We start from the raw sequence: 21,995 nt of genomic DNA on the forward strand, positions 1-21,995 counted from the left end.
TAAACAAGCAGACCGTCTCTCCTTGCAACAGTCATGTAGCCAGTAGAGTGGTCCACAAGTCATAGAACGTGATGGTGTATAAGTACCACTACCCAACTGCTGAGGTCACCAGAACTCAACACTGGACACTCTATTCCATGACCTTGCCAATACCTCTCAAACCCATAGTTGAGTCCTTGCACTGGTAACCTTGATAAATGATATTGTGGAAGTTTTTTTTTGTTTTTTTGTTTTTTTGTTTTTTTGCTTTGAGGCAGTGTCCCTCTGTGTGGCCCTGGCTATCCTGGAATTCTCCATGTGGCCTGGGCTGGCCTTCTTGGATGCATAGAGATCTACCCATCTTTGCCTTCTGAGTACTTTCATGTGCCACCATGTTTCACAGATATTAAGGGATTTTTAAGAGAGTCTTTATATCAGATGTCATGCTGAAATAACTGTGGGATAAAACAATCTGTCAGGAAAGAAGGTATGAAGACTGGTACTGGGTTTAGGAGCACGGCTGACGTGGTGTGAGTGCTGGTGGGCTGACGTGGTGTGATGACTATAAAGTGGTCAACTCCATTTCTGTGTATGTGCTATAGTTTGGAAATTGAGTTTTATGGTTTGTCTTCCTCATGTACTGCCTCCCTCAGGGACAAAGAAAAGGGACCAGTTGACCGTGAACCTAAACTGAACCAGACAAACCTCTCCATCTTTAACCTGCGACATCACATACACTGCACTATCAGTTCTCATTAGTCCCCTGTATTTGGAAAATTCCATAATAAACTGTTTCTTAAAGAATAAAAGTAAATAGCATATACTTTACAGTGGTTAGTTTATAGAATTAAGTGTGACATTTCGATGCACAAACACGTATATATGACACACAATCTTATCTGATATGTAATAAATATATTCTGATATAAGGTTTTATGTAGGCTCACCTCAAAAGTGCAATCTTCCTGCCTCACTCTAAGATTATAGGCATGAGCCACCATGGCTGACTCAGAGTAATGTTTTCTAAAGTACTTATTTCTTCTTTTCATTCTGTTTGCTGTATTGTTTTTTTTGAGATGGGGATTGTCTGTGTAGCCATGACTATCCTGGAACTAAATATGTAGACCAGGAAGACCTCAAAGTCAAAGATCTGCATGCTTTTGCCTCCCAAGTGTTAGGATTAAAGACATGTGCCACCACTGCCAGGCTCTATCTTTTTTAAAATATAGTATTTCCTCTCTCTCTGCCTCTTACCCCCTTACAATACATATTCACAGATACACACACACAGAGACACACAGACACAGGCACACACAGAGAGACACACAGACACAGGCACACACAGACACTCACACGAGTCATACAGAAACAGTTCCTGTGATGTTCCTTAGGGACTGGTTTATTCATGTGTCTGAATATGTGTCAGGAAATTGAGTGGCAGGAGATTTTATATGATGGTTATATGTCAGAACCCTTCTACTCTGGAAGGGCAAATCAATTCCTTAACTCTGAGAAATTAAGCAACATAAAATGTGAAGTAGAACATTCTGGGTAGATCACAGATCTGGCATCTGAGGTTGGGCTCTCAGCCTGGCCCAGGGCACCTGAGCACCGTCAACAACTGGTCATCTGACTTGGAGGGTGGGACATGAAGCTAATGACAAGTGTTGAGGCCTCTTGCCCTCCTGTAGAACTCCCAAAACAGAGATTTTACCTGAGAAGGGGTCTCTATTCCTTGAAACTTAGAGCTGGTGGTTTTATCTGTTCGCCGCTCCCCGAAAAAGTAAAGACTTTCCTACAGGAAAGAGGACGACACAGCGATGGTTTAGCTGCACTCTTTGTTCTCCTAATCCAGGAATTCCTGGAGTCTGACTTCCTTAAGCTGGCCATCTCTGGGTAGAGGCTGTGCCAAAGAGCCCAGATAGAAAGCCACATCAGGGACGTCTTTAGACTGAAGACTCATAAACACATGGAAAGGCTGGAGCATCTGGTCCAACCCTTCTACTTTCCATTTTAGAAACAAGGAAATTGAGCCACACACCAGTCAGGGAACCAGGTAGGTTAATTCAGGGTACCACTGAACCTGGAGCTCACTCATTCAACTAGACTGGCAAGCCAGCAAGCACCTCTGCAGCCCCTCCCGTGTTGAAGTTTCAGGAGACACATGCACTGTGTGTGCATGGCTTTTCACGTATGTGCTAGGAATCTCTGGTCTTCACCCACAGGTCCATCTCCCCACTCTCTCCAATGGAGATGTCCAGTGAGCTCCAGTGAGAGCCACCTCTCTCTAGTTCCGTACACATCCATCATGGAGTTATGGACAGGTACATGCTACCACGTTTTTATGTGGGTGCTAGGGTTCTGAACTCAGGTCCTTATGCTTGTACAACAGGCCCTGCACCAACTGAACCATCTTCCTAGCCCTCCATTAAGTTGATTTTATCATTTATTAATTATTAATTTGTAATTTAAGAAACTGTCTCCGGACACCTTTTCTTCCTTTCACCTATTCCCTTGGCCCCCAGGCACTAAACCAGCTGACATAGTCCTAGGGCAGGCATGGCATCACCCACAGCCTCCAGGGACTACAGGAAATCAGGATAAAACACTCATTTTCAAAACCTGTGTGTCGGTTATAAAAACAGAAAGGGTGGTGGGATTCTGAAAGTTGATATGTTTATAAGTCAAAGATCCTCCTCTACAGACTACAGGAGAGATAAACAGAGCTTGTATGTGCTAAACTCCCAGCAAGCCCCTGAAGGCAAATGACAGAATTCTGTTTCAAAATGTGAAAACAGGACAAGCAAGATGGTTCAGCAGGTAAAGGAGCTTGCTGCCAAAACTGATAACTTGAGTTTGAAGTCCAGAACCCACACAGTGGAAAAAGAGAACCAACACACACACACACACACACACACACACACACACACACACACACAAATAATAAATGTAAAAAGAAAAAAATGTATTTTTAAGTATCTGGAAAGAGCATAACTTCTGTCCTCAGACATTGCTAGTGAGGTCAGATATCTCCCACACATGGACTTTGCCTAAGGAGAGATATTTACTCGAGTGTTGTGCTTTCCTAAAATTGTCTCTTTGACCTCAGCCTACTCCTGGCCCAGTGCAAGAGACAGGTCAATTACCAATTAATAAACAAGGGAGCACCAAAGCCACATGTTTCTGAAAAACACCTCTCCAGTTTAACTTCTATGAGCCACGGCTCAAAGAATCATCATAACACAGTGATGCTCCAGAGTAAGTGGGTTCTGTCCACAGCAGAGCGGATGCCTCTTCATACCTTTGCCTTTAAAACGACTTCACTGGCAATGAGGCAGGCACACACCATGGTTCCTGTTCTTCCTAGAAAGAAGAGAAGGCTATTTAAAGAATCATTGTTCACAGTAGTGTTCAACTTAAGAACTCATTCCATAGACCTGGGAAGATGGCTTAATTCTTGATAAGAAAAGATTCAGGGTTTGAATGCAGATCATAGAAGCCATGTAAAAAGCTGTCATGTTCATATCAACCTTGACGCCAGCACTGGGTGGAGTCAGAATTCAGAGATCTGTTGGCCAGTGTCAGAGTAGCCAAAACGGTTAGCTAGTGAGAGACCCTGTCTCAAAAATAAGGTGGAGGGCCACTGGGAGCACTCGGAACTCAGCGTCGTACTGTGGACTTTTCTTCAGTCTCAGTGCTGACATTGCCGTATGGTAAAGACAATCAACTCTGTTGGAAATCCAATACTAAAGCACTGCTTACAGACCTGGCTTTTGTAATCGATAGAAACAAAACACCCACAATACCATCTAGCATTTGCAATGCCCATTAATCTTTCCATTTAAAAGTTCTTAATTAATTAAAATTACCCGCAGACTCATGCAGTACAGACTGCTCTCAAAGTCATTCCAGCTCTGATGCTAATGGCCCAGAATTTACACACACACACACACACACACACACACACACACACACACACACACACACAGTATTTTCTTGCACAACTGTCTCATTTTGTCTTGGAAGTTGAGATAAAGATTTGAGTCAGATATTCAATTTTGCCCTCTTCAAGGAAGACTGCACAAACCTGCTTCCTTGTGCCAATTTCTGTACCTTGGGTCTTCAGTGAAATGGTAAATGGCAGGATCCTCAAAAACAGTAGCAGTATGGCAGAGTCATCAAAGAGAAAGAACCTGACCCCAAGAGTCACTGCCGTCTATCTCAGGGATGGAGAGTATCTCGTTAAATATCTCAATAGAAGTGGTGTCAGCTTGACTGCTGCTAGGGGCTAGCTGAGTCAATGGTTAGCACTCCAGGACATCCGAGCAGTGGCTAGGTAATGCTTTAGTATACAGCAATGGTAGCGTTGATTGATTGCTTTGTTGTGTGAATAAAAAGGGGATTGAGTTTGGGTTTTGGTGAAGATGAATTGACTCCATGCTGGGCCCAATTATCTGGAAAAGTACTTTGGCTTATTAATTTGCTAAATGGTTTAGTTTTGGAGGAGCCTACAGGGTTCAGCTCACTGATAGCCACCAATATTCACTGTCCCCACTGTTTAGGGCTAAGTGGCTGTTTAGATCTCTCTGAGATCATCTTTTCTGTACTGATTTGTGTGAGTTATCTCCACCAACTAGGAACTTGAGAAGGGCTGAGAGTCCTAGGAAATTTGTTCAGGGAGCACTTGCTTGATTTTGTGACAGCTGTGTATGTGGTGTGTGAGCAATGTCTATGTGGTATGTGTGTATGTGTTTGTGATATTTGAGTGTGTGTATGTATGTGTGTGGTGTGTAGGGTGTGTGTGTGAGTGTGTGTATGCTGTGTGTGTGTGTTGTATGTGAGTGCATGTGGTGTGTGAGTGGTGTGTGTATATGTGTGTGGTATGTGTTTGGGATGAGAGAGTGTATGTGGTTTGTGTGAATATGTGTGTATGTGTGTATGCAGTGTATATGTGAGTGTGTGGGGGTATGTGGTGTGGTGTGTGTATGAGATGTGTGGGTACTTGTGCATGTGGGCACACAGGACGTCGTCCTCTTTTGTTCTCTACCTTATTATTTAAGATAAGGACTTAAAGGTGCTGAAGATCACTGATTTGCTATACTAGCTTATTATCAAGTCGAGAACATCTGTCTGTCTAGCACATGCTGCTTACATGCACGCTGGCTTTTGAATATGTTTCTAAGATCAAAATTCAGGTCATTGTGTTTACATGAAAAGTGCTTCAATGAGTGAGCTCTCTTCCCAGCTCATCTTTTTAAAAATTTATCAATTGATTTTACTTAACAATAAGATAAAAATTCTGCTGTACAAGATGTCATTACAGAAAAGTACAGCCAATCAAAATACAGAATTGTGGAGACAAAAGAGTCCCATACCTAAGGCTCAGTGCACATCGTTGAAGAGGGGATAGGAAGATTGTAAGAACCAGAGGAACAAGGGTTTTGTATGGGAATGTCTCCTAGTGACATCAGAAGCTATACCCATAAAGTCTTGCCAACATGAGTGCCCAAATGTGAGCTGAACGAAGGATACCAATGAACATGGCAAACTGGGTGGAAAAGCCCAAAGGTCTCAACCCTATACAAAGCTCAGAGCAGAAGAGCAGGACCTTCCCTGGGCAGAACACACATACATACAAGCAACATTATATGGACTCAGCAGGTTATATTTGGGAACACATATGCATATACACATACACATCTGCATGTAATAACAACTGATGAAAAAGAGGCCATGAGTTTAAAGTAGAGTGGGGAGGGATAAATGTGAAGGTTTGTGGTAGGACAGGGAAAGGAGAAATAGAACTGAGATAAAATCTCAAAAATAAAAAGGAAAACCCATACAGCCCATGCTGCCCATTTGTCCTTGGAGGGGTGGCCTCTGGGGAGGCATAAATGACCTCCACAGGACATACCGCTACGAAGGCTGACACTACATCTCCAAAGAGGTATCAATTGCCAATAGTTCCTTAGTTAATGTGGAACTTTGTACCCACCTCCCACCTCTCTTCTGGGATTTTGTCTATTTCCTTAGAGCTGTCCACTGCCCCTGACTCTTACAGTCTTTCCCTTCCCTCTTCTACACTGATCCCTGAGCCCTGGGAAGAGACAGTGTGATATCCATGATTCCCTATAATAACCACCGTCTATAGCATAAAGAATCTTCTCTGATGATGGCTGAGAGACGCACTAAAATAGGAATAACAATAACTCGCTAGGGGGTTTTTGATACTGTTTAATACTGTGCTATTTAACAGCACATCCCTACTGCTAGTACTGACTTTTTGGAACCCATTCTCTTTGGATGGATACCTAGCTCAGCCTAGATATGGTAGGGAGAGAAAGTGCCTTATTATCTCTGAGGAGTGGAGAGGGGGTGGGAAAGGCAGAGGGAATAGGAGGGGAGGGAGTGGGAACTGGGATTGGCATGTAAAATGAAAGAAGGCGGCTTGTTTTCTATTTTTTAAAAAAATAAAATTAAATAAAAGAAGAGCACATCTTTTCTAAAATAAACCAGCAACACGGTTAGGAGTCATGCCTGTGATCTCAGTATTTGGAAGGAAACAGGAGGATCATGAGTTGGAGGCCTGCCTGGAATACATAGGTACTACAAGGACTGGCTGGGTTGTGGACAAAGTTATACAAACTTTGTCTCAAGGAAAAGAAACAAACAAACAATTCCAAAACAAGACACAAAAACCTTTCTAAACAAATAACAGCAATAATAATAAACCCAACACAAAGGAAGAGTTCAAAGGTATTTCCAAAAGAAAACATACGTGTGATCAAGTTATATAAAAATGCTCACCGCCACCAGTCATCAGGGAAAAGCATGTTAATCACAATAAAATAATATGATAAAGTGATACATATGTTAATTAGTTGCATTCAGCCACTCCACAGAAATGTAACTACAAACATATAATGCATATCATAAATATATATAATATGCCAGTTAAACAGAAAAATAGCCTTAAATAATGTGTTATTCTACTCTAAAGATAAAACATCATTGGTATTTTAACAGACTTACATTGTCAAGTTAAGGATAAAATAATCCAAAGATCTAGTAAGCAGGGGAAAATATTCCCAACCTTCTTTAACTCTTTTCCTTTCCTTCCCTCTCGTTGTCCTTTATTCCCTCCCACTATTTTCTTCCCTTTCTTCTTGCATTCCTTCTGCTATGAGGCCAGTATTTTAAGTGTTAATGGTTAATAAGATTAACAACAGTAGCTCTCATGCACGTTTAAAGTGTTAATGATTAATAAGATTAACAACAGTAGCTCTCATGCACGTTTCTTTTCAAGAAAGGAAATGAAAGAAAGGCAGCGTTACCTTTTCCTCCCTTGCAGTGAATTGCCACAACATTTTCAGGATGCTGAGCCAGCCAATCATTCACTTCCTTCGAGAACAACAGCATTTCCCTGAATTCAAAAATGAGATTTTTCATTCAATTAAAAATTTGCCAAAATAATCATTTTTTGAAAACACTGAACCCAAGGTGTTTAGCCCTTTTCTGATAGTCAACATGGAGTAAAACTTACTCAAGCAAGGGGACATTGTGATCATCAATCATGATTCTGCGGACCCTGTAGTGGAAGTGCTTAGGGTCATAAGCCCTCTCGCCTAAAATAAATAATATATGTCATACATCTATACCTGGTCACATAGCAAACAATAAAATTATAAATGGATTTAAAGTCTCAAATAGAAAATTTCTTATCTATCTTCAAGAGGCGTCTTCTGTTTGTTCTAAAAACAATCTTTTCAGAGTTGCAAAAAAGAAAAAAAAGTTTGGTGATATTTCATCTCAGACACTAAACTCTAGTTGTAAAGGCGGCTTCAACTTTAGCTTTCTAGTGCCTTCTCAGTACATCGTGGTGGGTGTTAGAAACCACAGAACAGAGACAAATATAGCTGGTGGAGATGTTGGCTCCTGAAAATGGTCATTAATTTACAGGCATTGAACAAACCACCAGGGACAGGGTGGTAAACTGAGGTATAATATTTCCAAAGGGTTGCCTTTTTGTTTTTGTCTTAACCCAGGGCTCTCTCTTTATAACAAACTATTCCACGTAGGTTAGAGTGCAGACTTGCTAATGTTTACACCTTTAATGTAACCTAGAAGGAACTAAAGATTTTCTGAACTTAAGAACATGGTTCATCTCGGCTCTGCCTGTTCCGCCCTTTTAGGCTCACCTCTGCCTCCCTCCCAGGGTGCTTTGTGCTAATGTTCCTACAACATGAAGCCAATACCAGATGGGAAGTTTTGCTCTGACTCTCTGCCACTAAATACTTATAAATAAATAAAATGTAGGAGAGGAGTCAGCAAAACTAATCTGTTCTCTATCCACAGAAACAGAAAAGTGAGCCGTATACATACTGCAGAGATTGTAGACTTGATAGTGGTCTGGATGCTTGGTGTCAAGGAACCGCACAACCTCCTAAAGAAAGACAGACACAAACGTTACATATCCAGTGCCATACAGAAGTAAGTAGGGAACACCTAGGAGTAACCAAAAATGGCTACTATTATTTTACCTGCTTCTCATTGGCATCTTCTAGAAAATTCCCTGAATATGAGGCTCCAAAGATTTTTATATCATATGTATTCCACCAGCAAAGAAGGCTGGGGTACTTATATTAGCCTCTTCTATAACATGAATTGAATGCCCCTTATAAGCTCACATGTTTGAGCAATGGGTCCCAGAGCTGGTGGTGTAACTCGGGAAAGTTGTGGGACTTTAGGAGGCTGAGTTTATTGCGGGAAGTAGGTTACTGGGAGAAAGTATTGAGGCTTTATATCCTAGTCACATGCTCAATATCTCTCCTTCCTGAGAGTGGTTACAATGTGACCATAAAAGAAATTCTCCATGATACATGAGAATAAAAAACCTAAATGTACAGAGTACAGAACAAGAAAGAATATTAAAAGTTGTAAGGAAAAAAGACCAAGTAACATATAAAACCAGATCTATTAGAACAATACCTGACTTTTCAAAGGAGACTTGAAAAGCCAGAAGGGCCTGGATGAATGTTCTACAAACTCTAAGAGACATAGATGACAGCCCAGACTACTACCATACACCACAAAACTATCAATCACAATAGATAGAGGAAGAAAGTCATCTGTGACAAAGCCAAACATAAATATTATCTATCTACAAATACAGCTCTACAGAAGATATTAGAAGGAAAACTTCACCCTGAAGACATTAGCTCTTTCGAAAGGTTCCACAAAACAAACCTGGGATTATCTTACCCATGTTTACACATAGTGTTTCTGTAGGGGACTTTTAATTTAAAAATATTGTAACTGGGCGGTGGTGGCTCATGCCTTTAATCCCAGCACTCGCGAGGCCAGCCTGGTTTACACAGCTAGTTCCAGCATGGCTACGGCTGTCACAGAGAAACCTTATCTCAAAAAAATTTTTTTAATATTGTAATGAGGCATAATGTTAGATTCCACTTTATTTGTATCACACACCACATAACTGGACTTTACTAAGCCTTTGGAAATACTTCTGTGCATTTCAAGTAAGTTAAACTATTTCATTGGTTTAAATGTTTTAGATTGCCACATAATACAACATTCTAAATTTTGAGGGTCTTGCTGTTTTTTGTTGGTCATCACATTATAGACCACAAATGAAAGAAGATAGTAGGATTCAAGCTTCAAAGAGGTTGTGATGAGCCATCTTTATGTTTCATCTTTATCATATAGGTGCTGCCCTTCAGGCAGTAGTCCAGTCTTGATGATTTCTAATTGTGTTGACATGGCTTTACTGATAAATCACTCTAGTTGTCAAATCTTTACTCTAAGAGCAGAGGTTTCCAAACAAGACTGCACTGATGTAGAATACAAATCTGGCTTCTGTTTTTATAAATTATTTGGACTTTTGACTATTTTTTCCCTCTATTGCATTTGCTATTTCCACATCAAAGAAGATTGCTATCTTGATTTTCTTTCCTTACAGGACCCATGAATTTGTCCTCTGCTAAATATGCTTGTCTTTCTGGTAGCATACTGACAAGTGAAAGGGGTGTAATAAAAGTTTTATGAGGAAGTTAAAGATGATGACTGGCCTTCGATAGGGACAGACTTTACTGGAGGTTCTCTTCCAGATACAAAGGAATGTACCTCAGGATAGCAGAACATTTAATGCAGACAAAAGAGAGAGAGAGAGAGAGAGAGAGAGAGAGAGAGAGAGAGAGAGAGAGAGATATTAAAATTGCTTTTTAATCACATGGCTAGAAATTGCATAGAAAGTTTACATTATCTTACATCTTCCAGATATATCATTATTTTAATTTAGGAGTGCATGTCTACCAAAGAAAGCTTGTAGTAAATTTCTTTTCATGTTACAGAAATTGTTTATTAAAAGAAAAAAGAATAACCTTGAGTTTGGGTTATTTCATTTACCTAAATATGAAGAACTTCAATTATGGAAAATTCTTTCCCCACCACATAAAATTGCTCTTTTACAAAAACACAATAATTGTGGCCTAATGCTTTGGGTCTTATAGATTTTTTTTAAATGTGAAATCTTTTTAACAAAATAGAATTTGTCATATCTTTTCTACTAAATATTTATAATTATTGCATAAATAAAAATACAAAATTTTGGATAAAATTACATAGCAAATAAAAGTTAAGGTTGCTCATGTTTATTATAGCTTTGTGACCCACTTATTGGTACCAATTTTCTGAATTAGTTCTTTTTTCATTGTTGTGACCAAATACCTGACAAGAAACAGCCTTAGGGAGAAAGGGGTTTTGTTTGTTTGTTTTGGCTTATTGTCCATGTACAGAAGCATGGCATTAAGTGTGGTTCTTCAAAGAGAGTGGGCAGGAGGTGGGTAGGTTATCAAGCCCCCAAATCTTGATCCTTTGATCCTCTTCCTTCTGCAAGGCACCAAGTAATAAAGGTTCCAAAGTTGTCCATAATAGCACCATCAGCTGGAGAACAAATATTCAAACACATGATCCTATGAAGTATATGTTGCAGCAAATACACAGTGTATACATAGACATAATAATAGCCAATAGCCAGTTCTACATGGAAAAGACACATGCAGCCAGGTGGTGATGGTGCATGCCTTTATTCCCAGTACCTAGGAGGCAGAGACAGGCAAATCTCTGTGAGTTCGAGGCTCGCATGGCCTATAAAAGCTAGTGGAACAGGTCCAAAAGCTACAGACAAATGCTGTCTTGAAAAAAAGAAAAAGATGCTGCATACATGCTTAGGTTCCAGATGCATTTTTAATTCCTTTACACTTTATTCAGTGTCAAAAACTGATCTTAAGGATTTTACTCAACAGCATTCATTCATTTTTCCTAAAATAGTAGCAAAGAATCCCTTAAAGGATGCTTTGTTGTTTTTCACTGATGGCTCATCTAATGGAAAAGCTGCTTATGTAGTCAATAACAAAGGACACGTGATACGGACAGAACCAGCTTCAGCTCAAATAGTTGAGCTGCGAGCTGTAGTTCTGATATTTAAAAATTTTGATAATAAGGCTTTTAATCTATATGCTGATAGCTGGTATATTTATGAGGCATTACAAATCTTGGAAACTGTGTCATATATAGGAACTAGTAATGAACAAGTTAAAATATTTCAACAGATTCAGAAAGGCATACAATGTAGAAAGTTACCATGTTTTGTGGGACATATCAGAGCTCATTCAAGTCTTCCTGGTCCATTAGCTGAAGGTAATGCTCTAACTGACGAATTTACAAAAATAATTGCTATATCTCAGGTTGAACTTGTACAGCAGTCACATGCTTTGCACCATCAAAACAGCTTAAGTTTTAAAAAAAACAATTTAAGCTGACCAGAGAAGCTGCTTTACAAATTGTTAAACAATGTGAAAGATGCCCACAATACCACAATATCTACCTGTGCCTCATTTGGGGGTAAATCCCCGAGGACTGCTTCCTAACCATATATGGCAAATGAATGTAACTCACACTACTGAGTTTGGAAAACTGAGATATGTGCATGTGAAAATTGATACATATTCAGGATTCGTATTCAGGATTGGCCACAGCACAAACTGGGGAAGCTGCCAAGCATGTAATAACTCATTGCTTAAAATGCTTTTCATGCATGGGAACCCTAAAGGCAATAAAGACGGACAATGGGTCCGGATATGTTAACAAAGCTTCTCAAAGATTTTGTACTCAGTGGAATATTATTCACAAGACTGGTATTCCATATAATCCTCAAGGACAAGGAATTGTGGAGCATGCACATAGCTCCTTGAAAACACAACTCCAAAAAATAAAGACAGGGGAGTTGTATCCTAAGATGCCACACGATGCCTTAAATCATGCATTGTTTACGCTAAACAGATGTCCATGAGTGATCAGCCGCGGACAGACTGCGGCATAATAGTACAAAAACCACATTTGCTAAAGCAAGGTGGAAGGATCCTTGCACTGGGATTTGGAAAGGACCTGATCCTATCCTAATATGGGGTCGAGGGCATGTCTGTGTTTTCTCACAGGATGAAAATCAAGCCAGATGGCTTCCAGAGCAACTGATTTGATGCACTCAGCAGAAGGACAAAGGACCTGAGGACAGCTTAGCTGACAACTGTCCAGCAGAAGGAACGGACTGAGAAGAGCTCCAGGAAGAATCAGTAACCCAGCCCATGGAGAGGAACCTGATCCGGACCTGCAACTCGCATCTCTGCAGGGAGACTTCGGACAGAGATCCTGCTGAGATGAGCTGACTGCCCTGTCGGCAGACAAGCTGTCTCTGTCTAACAATAGTGCTCCTTTCACTTTTGTTATAAATGTGGATCTCCTGAGGAGAGGTGTTGGCTGAACCTGGTGGTCAGGATGTTTGGTGCTTCTTTCTTGGTAATTTGGAGGATATCTTATAGAGATGCTAATTCAGGCCTATATGACAGCTAGCATAAAGGGAGAATGCGGATGTGACAAAAGGCCATTCACCTGGTTGGTTACCTAGGAGACAGCCTAATGTGTTTTCCTGCTCAATTTATGTGATGATATATAAGCTGTTTGGAGAATAAACAAGGGAGATCTTCGGGAGATCGTCAGGAGAAAAGACCCTGAGATGCCCTTCCATCATGACTGTGTAAGCTGTGTCTGAATATTCCTCATGACTCTGTTCCAGTTCAGTTAAGGGAAATAATTATCTGTGTTGGACCTGCACAGCCTCCAACACCACCCAAGCAAACATAACTTATCTAGAGAAATAATGATATAATTATCTACAGATATAGAGAACTCAAGAAATTAGATACCAATAAACCAAATGATCCAATTATAAATGGGGTACAGATCTAAACAGAAAATTCTCAAAGAAAATCTCAAATGGCTGAGAAACACTTTAAGAAATGTTCGACATCTTTAGTCATAAGGGAAATGTAAATCAAAACGACTCTGAAAATTCCATCTTATACCTGTCAGAATGGCTAAGATCAAAAACACAAGCCACAGCTCATACTGAAGAGGATATGGGACAAGGGGAACACTCCTTCTGTGTTGGAGGGAGCACAAACTTGTACAAAGAATTTGGAAGTCAGTGTGGTGGTTTCTTAGAAAACTGGAAAACAACCTACCACAAGACCACTCTGGGGCATATACCCAAAGAATGATCAATAATACCACAAGGACATTTGCTCAGCTTTATTTGTAATAGCCAGAACCTGAAAACAACCTAGATGTTGTCCCTCAACTGAGGAGTGGATAAAGAGAATGTGATACATTTACACAATGGAATATTAAATCAGCTGTTAAAAACAAGGATACTAGGAAATGCGAAGGCAAATGGATGGAACTAGAAAAAAATCATCTTGAGTGAGGTAACTCAGACTAAGAAAGACAAACATGGTATATAATCACTCATAATTGGATATTAGCTGTAAAATAAAGGATAATTCATAGACCCAGAGAGACTGGGTAACAGAGGATTCATTGGGGACACCCAGATCTCCCTGGGAAGGGGAAATCAAAGAGATTTTATGAGTGTGCTAAGGGCAGTTAGGGATGGGAACATGAACAATCACATAGCAGGGGCACTGATGGAGACTGCTGGGGGGGGCATTTCAGAGATGGATGGAAGCCTGGCACAGAGGAATCTCCCAGGAGTCTACGGTGAGGACCCCACTGTACACTCCTAGTGATAGTGGATAAGTAGCCTGAACTGGCTGTCTCCTGTGACCAGATTGATGCCTGACCCAATTATCAATAGAGAGGCTTCATCCAGCAACTGACAGAGGTAGGTGCAGAGACCCACAGTTTCTCAGAAAATTGGGAATCAACCTACATCAGGATACAGCAATACCGCTCTTGGGAATATACCCAAGAGATGCCCTATCATACTACAAAAGCATTTGTTCAATTATGTTCATAGAAGCATTATTTGTAATAGCCAGAACCTGGAAACAACCTAGGTGCTCCTCAACTGAAGAATGGATAAAGAAGGTGTGACACATTTACACATTAGAGTTCTACTCAGTGGTAAAAAACAATGACATTTTGAATTTTGCACGCAACTGGATGGAAATAGAAAACACTATCCTGAATGAGGTAACCATACCCAAAAAGATGAATATGGTATGTACTCACTCAAAAGTGAATACTAGCTATAAATAAAGGACATTGAGATTATAGTTCATGATCCTAGAAGCTAAGTAATAAGAAGAACCCAAAGAAAAACATATATAGATCCTCCTGGAAACTGGAATCAGAAAAAATCATCTGACAAAATTGGGAGCATGGAGGTGGGAGGAGAAAAGAGGGTGGAAGGAGAAGAAGAGAGGAGAAGGGAAGGGGTGAAGAGAACTTGAGGGAATGGGATAGTCAAGATGGAGGAAGAACAGAGATGAGAGCAAGGAAAGAGGTCTCTTGATTGAGGGAGCCATTATGGAGTTACCAGAAACCTAGCTCTAGAGAAATTCCCAGGAATCCACAAGGTTGACTCCAGCTAAGACCCTAAGCAACAGAGGAGAGGTGCCCCAAGATTGATTTGCCCTGTAATCAGACTGATGAATATCTTAAATATCACCAAAGAACCTTCATCCAACAACTGATGGAAACAGAGGCAGACAACCACATTGGAGCACTGGACTGAGCTCCCAAAGTCCTGTTGAAGAGTGGGAAGAATGAGAATATGAGCAAAGAGGTCAAGACTATGATGGGTTCACCCACTGAAACAGTTTACCTGAGCTAATGGGAGCTCATCAACTCCAGCTGGACTGGGAAGGAACAAGCATAAGACCAAACTAGTCCATCTGAATGTGGTTGACAGTTGTATGGCTGGGGCAGACTGAGGGGCCACTTGCAGTGGCACCAGGATTTATCCTTACTGCATGTACTGGCTTTTTGGGAACCCATTCTCTTTGGATGTATACCTTGCTCAGCCTAGATACAGTAGGGAGGGCCCTGGACCTTCTACAAAGCAAAGTGCCTTACCCTCTCTTAGGATTGGATGGGGGTGGGATGGGAGGGTGTGTGGAGGGAATGGGAGGAAGGGAGGGAGTGGGAACTTGGATTGATATTTTTAAAAAATCTAATAGATTAAAAATAAAACAGATTCAGACATAAAGGACCACAGTGTTGGATGAGTGTACATAGGCTTGAGAGAGAGAGAAGAAAAAAAATATAGAGAATAAAGTTAATGGTTAAAAAAAAAGGGTAAAGTCTTTAAAGAGACAGAGTACAGATAGTTGTAGATTAAAAGAAATAAAGAAAAATAAGCCACTTAACAATGGAAAATTCACAGAGAGTCTGGATTATGTACATTGTGTTTTCTTTAAATTTTTTGACTGTGAAGGAGCTAAGTACTGAGAGACATTTCATTATATGGGCTGCCAAGTCGAACCAGAATGGATATCATAAGGGTATGACTTCAGAATTTGGGTCTAAGGACATGATGCTTTGGAGAGGGTCTTCTTTTGTTTTCACAGAGGATGAGACCCTGTATTGCTTCTATCCCAATATGGTGTGATAGACCACGCCCTCCTGAAAGGTTACTGTGAACACCCTCAAAAAATTGTTTCACTCAACTGCCCACTGAGATGAACCTGGCACACAGGTTACACCATGAAAGACCTGAATAACAGTGCCCCCATTCAGTACAAAGCAGTTTGGAGAGAAAAAACTGCGCCCATATTCCCAAATATTGTTTATAAATGTTCTTTTACATTTAAAGGGGGATATGATATAGATATGAATAATTTGCATTGGTATGATTTTAAGGTCAATTTTGTTATATGTAAATGTATTTCTGATCTTTATTAAGGTATTGTGATTGTGTAGTTCATTTAAAAATGTAATGTACAATTAGAAAATATAGGTTGTTAATGGATAATCATCTATAATAGTCAAATTTGTAGTCAAGTTAGTTAGATTTTCTAGATATATAGAGATATATTTCAGTTAGATAGGCATTCTTCATATCTTTCAAAGACTGCAGAATATGGCATTTAAATGTTTTAATAACTTAGGACTTTTCATGACAATGAGACACGTCTGCTCCTGGCAGCACCAATCTACTTCAAGAGGAAGATGGGCATTGAAGAGACTCCTTATGGAGTTTGATAGCCATTTGGGCACGAAACTGCTTTTGCCTGGACTGATGCATGAACTGGAAACAAAGAACCTGCAGAAAGAGGACTGCTGAACTTGCCTAAAGGTGAGATGATCTTTCGGGGTTCCTGACTCATGAAAGAGTCTGTGAGACATTCTGCAAGACACAGCAGAAAGTGACTGAACTGTCTTTGGAATTTCCTGCTTCATGGAAATGTCTGCTGGATACTATGGGCCTGAAGGCCGAAGACGGATGCCCCAACAGTACAGAGGAACTTTGGGTGACTGTCCAGGCAGTGAGATGTCTCTGTCATTTCTAGAGTTTTGGATTTCTTGTTTGCTTAGGTAATATTATATCCTTCTGGAGTCTTTGATGGAGTTGAAGAATGGATACATAGTTGTAGTTTTCCTTAGTTATGATAAAAGATAAAATAGATATAAATATTATAACTGTAATTCTTGCTTGATAACTGTTTTGTTATATGTAATTTTACTATGTTATAAGGAAAGCCTTCTTTTTTGTTTAAACAGAAAAAGGGGAAATGATGGAGGAGGATCATCTTTCTATCTGTTGCTTTCATTGGTTAATTAATAAAGAAACTGCTTGGCCTCTGATAGGGTAGAATTTAGATAGGCAGAGTAAACAGAACAGAATGCTGGGAGAAAGAAGCTGAGTTAGGCAGTCACCATGATTCTCTCACTCCAGACAGATGCAGGTTAAGATCTTTCCTGGTAAGCCAGCTCATGGTGCTACACAGAATATTAGAAATGGGTTAATCAAAGATGTGAGAATTAGCCAATAAGATGCTAGAACTAATGGGCCAAGCAGTGTTCAAAAGAATAGTTTCCGTGTAATTATTTCGGGTAAAGCTAGCTGGGTGGCCGGGAGCTGAGCGGTGGGACGCAGCCCCGCCGCTCCTATTACAACATTGACAAAGTCAATCTGCACCCAGTTTTCATTCTTCTTTCATTGAGAGGCTCACTCTCTGCCTGGATAACTTCAGGCATCCCCTCCAATATGCCAACCCATCCTGAACATCCCCCCCCCCTTTTTTAAGGATTAAGGTGACCACAAGGCTACCATCCACAGATATCATTTTTTTATTAGTTACCCTTGAGTTAAAATGACATCCTGTACAAGATGCACAGTTGCTATGGAGCATGCGACTACCGGTGCTCTCTGATTTACCAAGTCCATCAGCTGCTCAAATAGCAGTTTAGATTTGAGTTTGCTTTCTGAATGAAGTACACAGTTGATGTAGGATTCCCCTCTGTATACCATTGGTTAATGAATAAAGAAGCTGCTTTCAGCCAATGGCTTAACAGAATGTATCCAGGCTGGAAAAGATCTATATAGAAAGAGTAGGTAGAGTTGAGGAGAAGCTATGTAGCCAACACTGGGAACAGACGCCCATGCTGGAGCCCACCAAAACCTTGTCAGTAGGCCACGACTTTGTGGTGATGCACAGATTAATGGAGATGGGTTAGTGTACAATAGTAGAGCAAGCTAGCAACATGCTTAAATGGTTGATCAAGCAGTGATTTAAATAATATAGTTTCTGTGTGATTATTATGGAAGTTTGGGTGGCTGAGAAATGAACACACAATCTCCCCCAACACATAGTCATTCAAACAGTAGATAGGCTTTTTTGGTAGCTTATGTCTTGTGCATTTTATAGAAATGGATGGTCTTTAGAAGGCTTATTAAAATAGTAAAGAAGTCGATGACTATTAATCAACACCCCAAGGAGGTATCAGCTCAAAACTGATAGAAAACACTGTTTAGAGCTCACTTAAGCAATGTTTTTGCTTTGAATTTTCAGCTAAATGAAGGTCTGGGATTTTGTTTTAGGAAAAATCCAGCTAATATTAAATATGGTTAAATTGAGACCAAATTTATTGAAAGAAAGTCAATCTGCTCAATTTAAGCAAACTATAATTAATTATAATTTACCAGCTTAATCTATTGAAAAACAATATCTACCAAAGGATATGTTTATTATATGGGCATATTATTTGTATTTTAATAAATAAAGCTTGCCTAAAGGTCAGTGCAAAGCAGCCACACTAGTCAGCCTCAGAGGCCAGACAGTGGCTGCACACCCTTTAATCCCAGCAGCCACACTAGTTAGCCAGCCACAGAGGCCAGGTGGTGTTGTTGCACACCTCTAGTCTCAGCACCAAAGAGGAATATAAGGTGGGATGAGACAGGAACTCATTCTCTTTCAGTCTGAAGATTCATTGAGGTAAGAGCTCTCTAGTGGCTTGGCTGTTTTGCTTTTCTGATCTCCAGTTTGAACCCCAATATCTGTCTCTGAGTTTTTATTATTTGTGCTACAATGTGTTACCCATAAATCTTAATTATGGCAATTTTTATAGGTGAATTAAATATGACCGAACAAGCATCACTGATATTTTTATATTTATTGCTTGTAGATGAACACAAAACATATTTATTAGTCTAAACTTAATTATTTTCAAATTCACATATTGAAATTCATATGATATAGTGACCTAAAAGGCTCATCCCTGATGACTAGCTTTCATGGTGACCAGAATGTGCTGCACCAGCTTCCGTAGGAGAAAAGCAACCAACCGTCCTACTCAATCATCCTGTGGTCAGCATGGCACGAGAACCTTAACAGTGCAATAGTGGCACCCACACCTTGATGACAGCCAATGGCTCTCCAATTAGACGTGAGACCCTCTCAACAAGAAGGAAACCTAGCCAACTAGTCAGGGTTAGTGAAGCTGTGGGTCTTGGAGGAGAACATACAGCTGCCACTTTACTAAACCAACTGAATCCCTAACTACATTACCAATGCTTGTCCTTATACCCAGAGATAAGTGTAGCCCTCACCTCTTTTCAAGGAAACATCACTTTGAACAACACATGGAGATCATTACAGAAAAACACAATGAATCAAAATGCTAAATGGTGGTGCACAGTCCAAACCGACACATCAACAATACAACTTCTGTACCTAAGGTTCAGGAATCACTGAAGAAGTTTGCTAGGAGATTGTCTCTCCTAGGAGTGTTGGAAGCTATACACATACAGTCTCACCAACACGAATGCCTAAGCATGAGCTAAACGAGAACAAGAATAAACATGCTCACGTGGCTACAATTTTCTCTAGAAACAATAAAAACCTCACAGACAAGAGCTTATCTGTGACTAAAAGGAGAACATCTCATTCTGGTGCATTTAACCAAATGTCTTCTCAGAAAACCTTTAAAAATATTTTCCTATTTCTATTGACAGGAATTGTATTTTATTAGTTGTTTGAATGTTATTTTTTGGTAAATTTTGACAATTTTTTATATCTTTTGATAAGTACTCAATGAGATCTCAACAATAATGACTATGAGTTTGTGAGAAAATGATCTGAATGGCCAATTTGTATGTAAAACAGCTATACTTGTTTATATTTTTGAAATTCTTACAGTATGAATTTTGTATAGTGTATTCACTGACTTTGTCCAGTGGTATATAAGTGTATGCTTTCTTTATGTAATTGACAGTATTTTCTATACAGTGATAAATGCTGATGTTATTTTCTTTTAAAAGAATTACTGTTATACATAACAATATTGGGTGAATATGAATAATTTATTCTGAAAATAAAAATTCAGTCAAAATGTACAATATAATTCCACTTATGTGAAATTGAGGAAATAATGATGACATGATTCAAAATGAAGATTATATCTAGTATGTTAGGATACTGACAAAAAGGAGTTAAGTTGATGTGGGAATGATTTCTTTCTAATATGTTGCTTTCATTGGTTAATTAATAAAGAAACTGCCTAGGCCCATTTGATAGGCCAACCCTTAGGTGTGTGGGGTAAACAGAACAAAAGTCGCTATGATTCTCTCACTCCAGACAGATGCAGGTTAAGATTTTTCCTGGTAAGCCAGCTCATGGTGCTACACAGAATATTAGAAATGGGTTAGATCAATATGTAAGAGCTAGCCAATAAGAGGCTGGAACTAATGGGTCAGGCAGTGTTCAAAAGAATACAGTTTCCATGTAATTATTTCGGGTAAAGCCATGTGGGTGGCCAGGTGCTGGGGACGCAGCCCCACCGCTCCATATTACAACAGAGTGGCGGCCTGCTCGCTGTGCCAACATTAAGTAAGGCTTAATTCCTTGATAAGGTGTACATAATTTAAGATCAATTCAAGTTAATGTATACTTTAATAAATATACAAGAAGGTATAAATATGGATATACTCATGAGTGACCTAATGACATTTTATTTATTTTTCATAAATTCATACAGTATATATTTTATTGTATACTTTTCCACCCTCCAACTCCATCTAGATCCTCCCCCTTTCCTACCTACCCAACTTCATGTTCTACATTTCCATTTTTTTATTAAATTTTTTTTAAAATTAAAAATTTCCGCCTCCTCCCCGCCTCCCTTTCCCTCCCCCTCCCCCTCCCCCATTCCTCACTCCCCCACTCCCCTCCCTCTCCCTCTCCAGTCCAAAGAGCAGTCAGGGTTCCCTGCCCTGTGGGAAGTCCAAGGTCCTCCTCCCTCCATCCAGGTCTAGGAAGGTGAGCATCCAAACAGACTAGGCTCCCACAAAGCCAGTACATGCAGTAGGATCAAAACCCAGTGCCATTGTCCTTGGCTTCTCAGCAGCCCTCATTGTCCACCATATTCAGTGAGTCCGTTTTTATCCCATGCATTTTCAGTCCCAGTCCAGCTGGCCTTGGTGAGCTACCATTAGATCAGCCCCACTGTCTCAGTGGGTGGGCACACCCCTTGCGGTCTTGACTTTCTTGCTCATGTTCTCCCTCCTTCTGCTCCTCATTTGGACCTTGGGAACTCAGTCCGGTGTTCCAGTGTGGGTCTCTGTCTCTATCTCCATCCATCGCCAGATGAAGGTTCAACCACTCTGATGGGTCCCCCGGAACAGGTACATTTCCATTTTTTATAAAGATTTATTTATTTGTTATGTATACAGTGTTCTGACTGCATGTTTAACCACATGCCAGAACAGGGCATCAGATTCGGTTACAGATGGCTGTGAGCTATGATGTGGTTGCTGGTAATTGAACTCAGGACCTCTGGAAGAGCAGTCATGTTTCCAGTTCCTATTTTTAAAAAATCAAAGACAAAAGAGAAAAGCTACTAGAAAACATGAATTCTGGTTTGTGTTGGCCAGCTTCTCAGAGCACAGGGCATGCCTGAGAGTGTGACTGATATATCCACTGTCACTTGAAGTAAACTGATAATTCCTTTTCCCAGAATCTTGGCCAGTGTTGGGAATTTATGCCCACATCCCTTCCTTTGCATTGGCTTGAGTCTGTGGAGATCTGTGTATGTTGTCACAGTCTCTGAGTTTATACACGCATCTTCACTGTGGTGTCTGGAAAATGCTGTTTCTTTAACTCACCAGACCCCAAGGACACTTTTAACTAGCTAAATTTAAC

The 21,995-nt window shown here is 40.1% G+C and overlaps 1 protein-coding gene across 1 annotated transcript in view; it reads right to left on the reverse strand.

The window, feature by feature from the left end:
- The window catches only part of LOC130880000 (phosphatidylinositol 3,4,5-trisphosphate 3-phosphatase TPTE2-like), an 84,753-nt gene that overhangs the window by 19,946 nt on the left and 42,812 nt on the right, over positions 1-21,995 (reverse strand). Inside the window, exons 10-14 of the mRNA XM_057778805.1 lie at positions 8,362-8,422; positions 7,523-7,604; positions 7,314-7,402; positions 3,281-3,342; positions 1,694-1,774 (exon numbers count right to left, since the gene is read on the reverse strand). Coding sequence (XP_057634788.1) covers positions 1,694-1,774; positions 3,281-3,342; positions 7,314-7,402; positions 7,523-7,604; positions 8,362-8,422 — 375 coding nt within the window. The remainder of the gene's footprint in view (positions 1-1,693; positions 1,775-3,280; positions 3,343-7,313; positions 7,403-7,522; positions 7,605-8,361; positions 8,423-21,995) is intronic.

This window comes from Chionomys nivalis, chromosome 8 (genome assembly GCF_950005125.1).
Source record: "Chionomys nivalis chromosome 8, mChiNiv1.1, whole genome shotgun sequence".
Classification (NCBI taxonomy): Eukaryota; Metazoa; Chordata; class Mammalia; order Rodentia; family Cricetidae; genus Chionomys; species Chionomys nivalis.